Here is a 13,331-nt window from a genome sequence, read left to right as displayed (position 1 = left end):
CAAAAACATTTTGAACTCCGAAAAAAAATTCGTTGGGTTGAAGGTTACTCCATAGTTAGCCTACCTTGGATCGAAGAATTAAAAGAAAGCGCGCACTGGCGGGTGTCAGGCATTGGCAGTGGTGATGTATATTAATAGCGATAAAAAAACACGTTGTAGCGGTGTGCTACACGCAGCGCTAAAATAAAGACTGCAGTCAAAGGTAACTTTATTCGAACTAAACAGCCTTGCTTTAAAGCCTCCCTCAACCCACCCCCCGTGGGCGCGGATGCTCCAAAAGACACGTACTCACAAACCCCCGTAGGCTATCTCCCTTAGCCTGAACGGTGGCTAATTGTGAGCCGGTTCGGATGTGCCAGGAAACGGTGTCTCCGCAAAGTTTTCAGATTGTACAAGATCACCATAATCTTCAAATTTCGAATTACATTTCAAAAGCTAACAAACCACGGGGAGCCGCATCACAGAGATCAAAGAGCCGCATGTGGCTCTGGAGCCGCAGGTTGCCGACCTCTGAGCTAGGAGAACTGTTTGGGGCCCTGAATGGTAGTAAGGGAGGAATTATAGAGATAGATGTGCATTTGTTCCACTTGCAAGGGTAAGTACCGAGAGGGAGATCAGTGCGGAGGGTCGAATGGGCAAGGGCATCATGTTGGGCGCAATCCCTGTGGAAAGTTGGATGGGTGGTGGGGAGGGAAAGATGTGCTTGGTCCTGGGTTGTCCAGTGTGTTGGTTGTCCATTGTATCTGATGATGACAGCGAAACCTGTGTGGGAGAGCTTTAAAGTGGAAAAACCGTTGACTGAGATACTTCTACTCTCTCAACCTCAAAAGGTCCAGGTCCAGTGATACGAGTAGATATCACAAATGGGGGAGGGGGGTCTTCTTTGGTTGCAGTGGATAATAATGACTTCTATGCCTTCTCATGCCCTTCACTCTCCATGAAACATTGCAGAACCATCTTCTTGGCCATTGCTTCTCACTTGATGTCATCCAGCCAGTCTGCCAGAACTGACTTCCCATGCTAGGACAAGCATGTCCCTATTTCACTAGGGGTTGAGGCCCACTGGTTTAGCCCACCTGTCGAAACAGTGTACTGGGGTGTGACTGCTGTCCACATTGTTATGAACCCCGTAACTGGGTCACTTCCCAGCAAAGATAGAGAGGTCCGTTGAAGTCTGATGATCTGATTTTTAACAGTATTTATTAGTAAAAATACACAAAAATAATATCAATGCAAACATACAGATAATATACGTCGTCAATACTAAATCTAAAAGTGCGGGTATAATAATAATCAATTAGAAGTAAGCTCTATCGTTGTCTAGGGGATAATGTATTGTCTGATGGAAATATAAAAGTCACTCAGTTCATGCAGGCTGCAGCCTTTGGGGACCGCTGGGTTTGCAATGGTTGGAGAGAGAGAGAGTTTTGGGAGAAAAACTTGCCAGCTTTCCTTATGATTTCGATCCGTCGGGAGTCCAGTTGGTGTGGCCATTCACTAGTGGCCTCTCCTTTAGCTAAACCCATTCTTCCGTGGCAAGCCCACCAATCCCAGGCAAGGGAAGGACGCACACGAGCCCCCCACCGGCTGTTGCTATTAAACGCTGTCACAGGATTTCTAGCGTTTCTCCTGGTTGTTCCCCAGACCCTCTTTTATCCTTACGGGGTCTCAGATGTCAATCTGGTTGGGATGATGCAATCCCTCAATCAGCCCACTCTGGTTGTCCCCCGAGGGGCTTCAATGAATAGTACTGCACTCAATACACAATTCCGTCTCCAAGAGACAATAGCCGTTATCAATGGTTTTGTTTCGCTGAGGCCAGGACACATTCCAAACCTTGTGGATTCTCTCTCATTTCCTGGGTCCCAGACCCGAATTAATAGCGATCTTGCGATTCTCAAAAAGGAGGGGGGGGGGAGCGACGTTGTACCTTTCGGCCCCTCAGAGTTGCGGCACATTCGTAACAACATGCAAACAGCTACTTGAAGCCACAGGTGAGAGCTTAGTGTCAGTGGGGACCAAAGGCCCCTTTCTAGACTTCATAGACTTCTAGTTTACTTCTTCAATAGTCAATAATCAGCTCCTTGGTCTTTCTGCATTGTTGTGGCACCACTCTGCCAGATTTTCAGTCTTTGTCCTATATGCTAATTTATGATCACCTTTAATTCAGTCAACCTAATGGTGTTATTAGCAAACAGCTACTTGAAGCCACAGGTGAGAGCTTAGCATTAGAACAGTGCTAACTTCACTGTTATAAGTGTAAAGCAAAGGGGCTAAGCACACAGTCTTGTGATGTACCTGTGCCGATGAAGATTGTGGAGGAGATGTTGTTGCTAATCCAAACTGACTGGGATCTGCAAGTGAGGAATTCAAGGATCCAGTTGCACAAGGAGATATTGAGGGCTAGGTCTTGGAACTCACTGATTAGTTTTGCGGCGATGATGGTATTGAATGCTGAGCTGTAGTCAATGAAGTTGATGAATGCGTCTTCACTGTTCACATTTTCTGGGGTTGAGTGAAGACTCAATGAAATGGCATCTGCTGTTGAATGGTAAGCAAATCGCTTCTCAGGCAGGAGTTGACGTGTTTCATCACCAACCTCTCAAAGCACTTCATCACAGTGATAGTCTTTGAGGTACTGGTATAATTGAAGCAGCTGGGTACCTCAGACTGCTGAAGCGAGAGGTTAAAGATGCCCAGCCAGTGGATCAGCGCAAGTGTTCAATATTCGGCCAGGAACCCCATCTGGGCTGGATGCTGGCCATGGGTTCACCCCCTTGAAGGATGCTTTCATGTTGACCTCAGAGACTGAAATCACAGGGTCTTTGGGATTTCATGATTGTGCTTCCTTGTTTTGACAGTCAAATTGAGCATAAGAAGCATTGACCTCATCTGAGCTTATGTCGCTTCCAGTCTTTTTTACGTGAAGTTTACGTGAATTTTTTACATGAAAATTATAGTTTGTATAAATATCAAATTTGTCTTCGAGGCAGTAGGCTGATTTTTGTTTTTCCCCTAGCTATGCTTCTCAAATTTTTGTGCTGATAAATTCATTGTTTGCTAGTGGATAATATATATTTTAAATTTTTAATGAGTATTCTTGTATTATACTTATTTTTTGATCATCTACAGAGTATAGACACACATTTGCTGAGCTAATTTTGAATCTATTTCTGCTTTCTTTCAGTAAAATCGACTGTGTTGAACTATCAGAGTGCTGCCACAGGCCTATTCCCCACCAAAACAGTTGGCAATTGTAATAAAGCAAAAGTTCGAGATTGCCTTTATTGTGCTGCTAGTGTTTGGGCTGTTGCTCTAGCTTATAGGTAAGTGCATTTCTTGTGTACTTTTTGATTTAATATCAAATTTTATAGATTTTGTTTCTGTACAGCTTGGCCATTGAAGCTCAGACATCATGTCAGGTAATTAAGTTACTGAATCTGTTTCTAGAGCTGAACTGTAGGTCCAGGATCAGTACGTCAAATGGAAGTAATTAATAAAATCTGCTAAAAACATTACTTTAAAAAGACGAAAATTGAAAGCAGGCTATAAGTCAGTTTGACTTATATTGTTTCAAGATGTTGCAGTCAACGATCAAAGAAAACTATCCACTCACTGAGTAAAGCTGAATATAATTAAACTTAGTCAATGTAGTTTAAGAATGGTAAATTGTATTTGTCAGACTTGCTTGAATTTGAGAATTTGACAGGAAGAGTTGATTGTACAGAGGTTGTTAATGGAATATATTTAGATCAAGTCAAATCAAGTCATTTTATTGTCATTTCGACCATAATTGCTGGTACAGTACACAGTAAAAATGAGACAATGTGCTACATGAAACAGTACCAAAACTACACTGAACTAAGTAAAATCAACACAGAAAAAAAAACTGCACTAGACTACAGACCTACCCAGGACTGCGTAAAGTGCACAAAACAGTGCAGGCATTTACAATAGATAATAAACAAGATAATAGGCACAGTAGAGGGCAGTAAGTTGGTGTCAGTCCAGGCTCTGGGTATTGAGGAGTCTGATGGCTTGGGGGAAGAAACTGTTACATACTTTGGTCGTGAGAGCCTGATGCTTCGGTGCCTTTTCCCAGACGGCAGGAAGGAGAAGAGTTTGTACGAGGGGTGCATGGGGTCCTTCATAATGCTGTTTGCTGTGTGGATGTAGCGTGTAGTGTAGATGTCTGTAACGGCGGGAAGAGAGACCCCGATGATCTTCTCAGCTGACCTCACTATCCGCTGCAGGGTCTTGCGATCCGAGATGGTGCAATTTCCGAATCAGGCAGTGATGTAGCTGCTCAGGATGCTCTCAATACAGGCCCTATGGAATGTGATGAGGATGGGGGGGTGGGAGATAGACTTTGCTCAGCCTTCGCAGAAAGTAGAGGCACTGCTGGGCTTTCTTTGCTATGGAGCTGGTGTTGAGGGATCAGGTGAGATTCTCCACCAGGTAAACACCAAGAAATTTGGTGCTCTCAACGATCTCTAACAAGGAGCTGTTGATGTTCAGCGGGGAGTGGTTGCTCTGTGCCCTCTTGAAGTCAACAAACATCTCTTTTGTTCACATTCAGAGACAGGTTGTTGGCTCTGCACCAGTCTGTTAGCCGCTGCAGTTCTTCTCTGTAAGCTGACTTGTCATTCTTGCTGATGAGACCCATCACGGTCGTGTCATTGGCAAACTTAATGATGTGGTTCGAGCTGTGTGTTGCAGTACAGTCATGGGTCAGCAGAGTGAACAGCAGTGGACTGAGCACACAGCCCTGGGGGCCCCCGTGCTCAGTGTGATGGTGTTGGAGATGCTGTCTCTGATCCAGACTGACTGAGGTCTCCCAGTCAGGAAGTCTAGTATCCAGCTGCAGAGGGAGGTGTTCAGGCCCAGTAGGCTCAACTTTCCAATCAGTTTCTGAGAGGTGATTGTGTTGAATGCTGAACTAATCTATGAACAGTATTTGAATGTATGTGTCTTTTTTTGTTCAGGTGGGTTAGGGCCAGGTGGAGAGTGATGGCAATGATGTCATCTGTTGAACAGTTGGGAAGGTACACAAACTGCAGGGGGTCCAGTGAGGGGAGCAGCAGGGTCTTGATGTGCCTCATGACGAGCCTCTCGAAACACCTCATGATGATGGGTGTGAGTGCAACGGGACGGAAGTCATTGAAGCAGGACGTTGAAGACTTCTTCGGCACATTAGAGACTGTGTTTGAGTCCAAGGGACTCATATGCTGGGTGGAGTGTTTTAGCATGGATTGAAAGCTGTCTGTTACATGAAACAGAGTTGGATTAAATGAGTTATTTTCAGGCTCGAATGATGTAACTGGATAAAAAAAAAACCCAGGTATTGGTTTTTGGCTTTCAATTGTTTACACTAATGGCCTGAAGGAAGGAACAAAATGTAGGATTTGCCACTGATAGGAAATTAATTGGAAGGGCATATTTGATGTGGGCATTGTGATTTTTGCAGTGGGTTATATTTAGCTGTGCGATTGGGCAAAATTCTGGCAAGTGGAGTTTAAAGTGGAAAGTGCAAGGTCAGGTGCTGTGATTTAAGAGAAATTTGGAGGGAGCAGACATTTGTGTGTATGAATTACAAAAAATTAGTCTACAGGTCCAATTGTGGTTTAGAAGGCAAACAGCATGTTGACCTTTATTGCAAAGGGATTGGAGTTAGGTGTGGTGGTGGGAGTGGTCTGTAACAGTAATACAGGGTGTTATTGAAGCCACATCTGAAATGTTATGCATGCTTTTAGTTCCCTTACCCACAAAAAGAATATAGTAGCATTGGATGCAGTTGAAAGGAAATTCACCATGTGAATTCTTGTGTTGAGATTGTTGTCCTGCCAAGAGAGTCTGGAAAGTCCTTGGAGTTTACAAAAATGAGTGATGACCTTATTTAAACATACAAAATCCTAAGGAACTCGACAGGTTAGATGTTGATATTTTTACTTATGGGAGAGTCACAAACTAGAGAACATAACTAAAATATACTGGTCATTTTAAACCGAGTTGAATAGAAATTTCTGCTTTCCAGAGGGTAGAGACACTGCAATTCTGTCACTGAGGTTAGCGGAAGCCAGATCACTAGATAAATTTGATGTGCAGATGTTTGACTATTTCAAAGATTTAACGAATTAAGTGTTACAGGGAATTGGAACATAAGGGGAGTTGGAAGTCATCATCGATCAGCCATGTTTATTTTGAATGGCAGGACAGACTTGGGGAGGCCTATAAGTGCTTCTATTTTTGTGTTCTTTTGTAAAAGCAAGTGTTCCTGATATTATTAATACTTGTGCTGCAGCCAGTTTATTGCTGTAAAATCTTATTGTTCATCTGATGCATGTACGTGTGTGACTCCGCATCCCCCAATGCAATTGGCCTGAAAAGGTCTTGCTCAGGCGGAATTAGAAATTAATTATTCTCTTTTGAGTATTGATTTAATAAAAAATATTTGGTCCCATGCCACTGGGCACATCTACTTTTGTCAGTACTGTGAGGTTGACATTCTTTCTCTGTGTGCTTCAGAAATGTCTATTCACAATGGGGATGATTGCTGATGGTTGCATCATCTTCTGAAGAGCTGCCAATGAAAATTGGCATTTTCTGAATGTAGTTAAACTTAAGTCAACATTAAGCCATAGATTAAAAGCAATAAATAACATAGTGTTAACTTTCTGAAGTGCAAATGACCATTTCCTGTAACAGAGTTAAGCTATTTACACTTGTGTCAATGTCATTGTAAAATTTTGGCCATCAGCACCTTTGAAATTGGTGGGCCGTCAACAATCAAACCTAACTGGACAAACTGCACATACTACAATTACAGAGTTGAACAGAGGCTGGCTTTTCAGCACTGTAATTCCATATCATGACTCTTCAAAGCTTCCCCAGCACTATAGGGCATATCAGGAGTTGGATGCAATACTATCCACCTATCTATGAAGTATTTTCACAACATGAGTTAAGCAATGATCACCTTCTCCAGAGAAATCAAGAATAATTCCCTGATCCTGTGAATGAGTAAATAACTTGTATAAAAAAAATCTCTTTTACTCCACATGCCAATACTTCCCTGTATTACTGGCCTTTTCCACCTGTACTTTCTCATTAATTACTTCCTCATTGTAAATTATGCGCTCCTGCACTATGTTTCATGAGATGTTCAATTAAAGATAAAGATTAAATACTAGTTTTAATTGTCACATGTACACTGAAACATACGGTGAAATGTATCATTTGTATCAATGACCAACATATCCGAATATGTGCTCTGAGTAATCCGCAAGTGTTGAATTTTTGTCCTTTGTATTTGCTTGTGTGCTGAGCTGAATATGAATGCTTGTTGTTGGACTACTCTTTGAAGACCATTTTTTTGGGAGGAGGAACTATAAACTGACCAAATGTTATTCGAGAAGCATAACTTTCTATCACATAGTGCAATTCTACAACTTTCTGGATGTTGTCAGGTTGATAATCTGTATAAGGTATTCCGTATAATAAGCAAATTGACACATGGGCTTTATCAATTCCTGCTTTGTGCTTGAGGTGTTTTTCATCAACATGAAAGTGATATGGTTTAATCATTAAACTGAGAGAAGACCTCTTCTGGTACACAGCTTTTTAGTATTTCCTTGATTTGTCAAGCTGAGGTTCAGGAGTCTGGGTTGAATCCACAAACAAATAACTCAATCTCAGTTAGGCCAGTTACCGTTGATCTAAAGCTGAGGCTCCATTATTCATTTATGAATAATTTTACTTGTAGTGCCATATTGGAGATGTGTAACTGGTAGTGTGCCACAAAATTTGGTGTTAGTCATCGGAAAGTTGCATAACGTGTTGCCTCGACTGGAGGTCCAAGGCTGCGAGCATACCACCTAGTTGAGATTTAAATATTTGGCAATATATATTTATTTTACCACCTGAAGTCTTATCAGATATGAGTAAATGTAAATTTAAAGCATTTTGCTTAACTTGTAACAGTTAAATTCAAGTTAAAGCAAATTCAAGACTAACTACTCCTTTTAAGAATGATGATGTGTGAGTCTTGCTTTACCACCTCACAAAATTCATGTTATTGCTGTGATAAAATGTTATAGTTAAATACCTGCTGGGACACCATTTTGGACAGTCCATTTTGGTATTGTTTACATAACGCTTGGCAATAGTGTCTCTACTACAACTTTATTGTGTTAAAATATAATTGTACAGAACTGTCCTTCCTATTATATATGTAAATTTGAAATGGTATATGTTCTTAAACATTTTAGGTATTCAGTGGTTACTTAAGGTTACCAATTATTATGTACCATTGTAGTTGAAGTGAAATGAACAGCAGTTTTTTCTTTTGTGCCATCTTTTTTTCTGGTCAAGATTGTGCCAGTGAACAATGCTACCTCAAGTGACATCTATCAGATAGTCCAAGAAACTGTTTCAGTCCTTTTGTGTCTTTTTCTTTTAAATCTATTTCTGGTACTGTTGAAGCCTATGATCTATGGTTTGTAGGTGTGTTTTCAGAATTGATATGTGCTTTGCTGTCTCTGAGGAGGTGGGCTCGAGGCAAAGAGGCTTAGCGAGCCTATGATCGACTCTATTTCTTGCTGATCTCTCCGATTAAAGCATTGAGGAAGATTGAGACATTGAGGCGAGTGTGGAAGGCGAGCAAGCATTCAGTTCTGTCTACCAGCCTCTCACTTGCCTTTGGAGGAAGGTGTTTACATATAACAATCTCTCTCTGTCCCTCAATGCTGTATTAAGATGGTACCGAAGTTCTGGGTCTGCAGTTTATGGATTAGCCTGTAGTTCAATTAGACCACAATTGATGTTTTTCTTTAAATGGCTTCCATGGTTTTCATTGTTATGTGGCTGCTCAGAGAAGCCAAATATCAGAGTTGTATACTGCATGCATACTTCAATAGTAAATGTATCTTGAACCTTTGTTTTGCAGAAGTATATGAATTGCTATTTCAGGTTCAGCATCCCTTATCCGAAGTGCTTGGGGCTGCAAGTGTTTTGGATTTTAGTTTTTATCTAATGTTGGAATATTGCATCTTTGGGAGTGGGACACAAGTCTAATCACGAAATCCATTTACACTGCATATACAGCTTATGCACAGCTCGGAGTGAGCAGTCTGACATGATGGAGCTGAGTCCTCTACAGACTGCTGGAGTTGAATAAACACCCCCGACTACGTCTAAAACCAGGTTCTAGTGCTGCAATTCTCTTCGTATCCCCAACGAATTCAACAGCTGCCCGTTCCACAGCAACTACAAAGCGGCGGGGGGGGGGGGGGGGGCTAGTTCTATATAATATTTCTAACAATGTTGTGCACCTTTCAATTTTCATTTTGTTGAGATAGATCTTTGCTTGTTTCATGAGCAGCATACCTTTAGGCCATATATGTTCACTCCACTGATGATTGCACTCTTTCAATGCTTGATTGGGATCTTTATTTTGTGCTTCATGCATGAATTTCTATTTTTCATTAATTTTGGTTCATTACATATGGGAGGTCACTTCTCAATCTGTAGTGTGCAGAGAACCGTGCATCACCTGGGAATCTTCCTCGGTATCTTGTGGAAATTTCTATTTGTGATGTCATGTCAGAGCTCAAAAAAAAATGTTCTGATTTCGAAGGTTTTCGGATTTTGCAATTTTGGATCAGGGGTACTCAACCTGTAATAATTGCCATTACATTTAGTATTGTCTTGTTCCTCCACTGGTCCTCCCAGGAAAATTATTATACTTAGAAATAAAATTTATTCTGAAGGAAAATCGGTGTATTAATTCTGCAAGTTGCTCGTTGTTTCGTTTCCATATATTAAAATTCCAGGAGTAAGTAGCTATATTCTGGGATGCCTTAATCTAGGGATTAGGTGAAAAATTAGTTGTATTGAATTATTGGTTGAGTTGCTCTGATTACATTGTCACGGTATGTGGGTTACTTCAACTTTGCAAGATTTCTACTATGGTTTGTTGGTATTGCTGCAGCCCCAGCAACTTGTGTTTGATGCTGACCTCCGAGTCTGTGTACAGTTTGTGCACCCTCTCTCCTCCCAACTCCATTCTCTCTTCCCCTCCATCTCTTGCTCCCCCTACCCATGCGCTGTGGCATTACGTCAGGTTCTAATTTATAGTAGAGCACTATAAATCCTACTGCCTTAAGTCTGCATTTTGAGTCCAAGTGTACAGAAAATCTGATGGATTTACTGTTTTGTGGCCTCTGCTGATTTTGTAACACTAGTAGATCAAACACCCTATCTTGGCGGTGGTGGTGGGATCATTTTGAGTAGTAACTGCTATCTGCCGTTGCCTACATAAGACCAAAATAAAGGTGCAGAATTAGGCCATTCAGCTCATGGTCGATCCATCATTCAGTCGTGGTAGAATGCCATTCTCCTGCCCTTTCTCTGTAACCTTTGACACCCTTATTCACCAAGAACCTACCAGCCTCCTGGGGGGGGGGGGGGTGTGTATACGTACACATATCCTTCACAGCCATCTGTGGTACTGAATTCCAAGTACTAGTTCTGCACACACCCTGCTTCTTCAACAATACCTGCCTCTCTACCTCTTTGTTAAATCTGCATACATAAAAGAAAATGTAGCAGCTTGTGAACTTTTTGCATGAATGTACTATAGTATTTCCGCCTGGTCTTTCTCAGAGGAAAAAGGATAAATGTTTTTTTATCTTTTTAATGTATTTTACCAATTTTATATCTCTTTGTATCTCTAAATTATATGTGTATTCTATGAATATCAGCAATGTGGAGAAAATCTGAGAAACATAGCCAATTATTTCTCCACTTTTCACCACATTTCTCATTTTCCTGGAGTACTCAATTTATTTTCTTTTAGAAGTGTTAGTGCCAACCTATGGCTTGTGGTGAGCCTTATATTTGTTAACTAGGCTTGAGGTTTTTAAAAGAAATAATGAGCATTTTTACTGAATTGCTAAATCAATGGCAGCAGGAACAGAGATATAACTTGCTTTATAAGTGTTGGTGGGTGTATGCCATCAGCTTCAGCCCAGCTATTTTGTTAAATATCTACTTCCGAAACCAACAATTTTGGTGGCAGAAGGTTTTTTTTTACCCCACCTCCTTGCCTGTAGGCAGTGACTCATGCTGTGCTTATGTGCGAGAGGTTTGTTTGATCCTAAAGTTGGGGACTAATATAGCCATATATTAATGTGCTCTTGAGTACTTATGGGTCACTAAGGTCAAAAAAACTTCTAAATCAACATTTATCTTTGGTTTGATTACTGTGGAGCGAATTCAGATATTTTCTATCTACTCAGAAGGTACTGGAAGATCAGTTATTGTTTTCTCCCACCCACTGACCCAGCCTGTTATGCATTTCATACTCTTGGTAATGAGCATAATGATGTCATCTAGTGGCACTGATTAGGGTGAGATCAACTTGTGTATTGCTGTTCAAGGATTGAACCATGTGCTTTCACACTGTCTTAAAGATATAACAAGTTAAGCAGCTTTAACCTACTTTTCTCTTGCTATTATTTGAATAAATTTCAGGTAGGGTAGGTGGTAGGCAAATTTCTTTACAATTCAGCATTACACTTACAAGGGAGATATTGAAATCCAGCCTAGTTTCGGTACTATTTTTTCAAAATTTTTTTTGTAGCTCAGGAAGTCGTATTCAGAAGGATTTAAGTATTTTACATAAAACATTAATAAGGTAAAGAAAATTACTAAAACTACAATGTAATAATTAAAAACACTTAAGATCAAATAAAATAAATAAACCAAATTGTTACAAACCCCGCAACTGGGTTATTTACCAACAAAGATAGAGACGTCTGTTGGAGTCTGGTGATACTATTTTTAACAGTGTTTATTAGTAAAAATACACAAAAATAATATCAATGCAAATATACAGATAATATACGTCGTCAATACTAAACCTAAAAGTGCGGGTATAATAATAGTCAATAAGAAATAAGCTCTTTCGTTGTCTAGGAGATAATGAATAGTCCGATTGAAATATAAAGTTCGCTGCAGTTCACACAGGCTGCCGCCGTTTGTTTGTCGCTGTGCTGCAATTGTTGGAGAGAGAGAGAAATAGGAGAATAGGAACAGTTACGGCTACGGGTTTTTCCAACCTTCCTTTATGATTTTGGTCCGTTGGTGTCTCGTTGTCGTGGCTGTTCAAGTGTGACCTCTCCTTTAGCTAAACTGTCCTTCCGTGATGAGCCCACCACCCAGGCAAGGGAGGACGCACACGAGCTCTCACCGACTTTTGCTATAAAATGCTGTCCCTGGATCTCTAGCGTTTCTCCTGGTGCGTCTAAAGGGGTGTTCCCCAGACCCCTCTTTTATCCTCACTCACGGGGTCTCAGATGTCAATCAGGTTGGGATGATGCAATCCCTCAACCAGACCACTCTGGTTGTCCCCTGAGGGGTTTCAATGAATAGTACAGTACTCAATACACAATTCTGTCTCCAAGAGACAATGGTAGTAATCAGTGGTTCCGTTCCACTTACGTTAGGAGACATTCCACCTGGTTGTGTAGTCTGTGTCTCTGTCTCATTTCCTGGGTCTCAGACTCGAAATAATAGCGATCTTGCGATTCTCAAAAAGGAGGGGCCGACTTTATACCCTTTGGTCCCTCAGAGTTGCTCCACCTTTGTAACAAAATGAACAAGTTACAGAGTCAGTCCATTAAGTCTGAGCCAGCTATCAACCATTTAAACAATGTCTATGTTGATCCGTTTTTTTAAATACTCTCCCCACATTCTCATCACGTCTTTCCCCACCCCTCCCCAATTCGATTCTAACATTTACCTGTACACTGGGGGCAATTTCGCAGTGGTCTTATCAACCTGCCCAGCTTTGGATGTGGAAGGAAACTGAAGGTCCTGGACAAAATCCCCTGCTTCACAGGGAGTACATGCAAGCTCTACATGACAGTGTCCAAGGTCAGAATTGAACCTGGGGTTCTGGAACTGTGAGGCGACAGCTTTACCAGTTGCACTGCAGTCATTTGTTCAATCCAGAGTTATATGTTTGATGCATGTCAGTGACACCATTCAAATAAATGCAGTCGTGCTATTGCTGTTGTGAAAGTGAGTACCTAGATGCAGAGTGCAGCTCCTATTCTCGGGCTGTTTGTTCTCTGTCACTAGAATCCATTCTGAGTCAGCGGTGGAGTTGCAAGTCTGACATTTGATGTTTGACTTCTGTTTGATTTGTATCAAATTATGGAAATCAGAGATGACCTGACACAGGAGGAGCACCATATACACTGTTTTACATAAGAAATAGGAACAGGAGTAGGCCATCCGGCCCATCAAGCCTGCCCCGCCATTCAATA

The 13,331-nt window shown here is 41.2% G+C and overlaps 1 protein-coding gene across 4 annotated transcripts in view; it reads left to right on the top strand.

The window, feature by feature from the left end:
* Positions 1 to 13,331, top strand: part of phkb (phosphorylase kinase, beta) — a 291,164-nt gene that overhangs the window by 13,422 nt on the left and 264,411 nt on the right. For all 4 annotated transcript variants that reach the window (XM_059992920.1, XM_059992921.1, XM_059992919.1 and 1 more), the window contains one exon: positions 3,188 to 3,326. In XM_059992920.1, coding sequence (XP_059848903.1) covers positions 3,188 to 3,326 — 139 coding nt within the window. The remainder of the gene's footprint in view (positions 1 to 3,187; positions 3,327 to 13,331) is intronic.

The sequence above is a fragment of the Hypanus sabinus genome, chromosome 17, assembly GCF_030144855.1.
Source record: "Hypanus sabinus isolate sHypSab1 chromosome 17, sHypSab1.hap1, whole genome shotgun sequence".
NCBI classification, from domain to species: Eukaryota; Metazoa; Chordata; class Chondrichthyes; order Myliobatiformes; family Dasyatidae; genus Hypanus; species Hypanus sabinus.
This window is presented reverse-complemented; position numbering and strand designations above follow the sequence as displayed.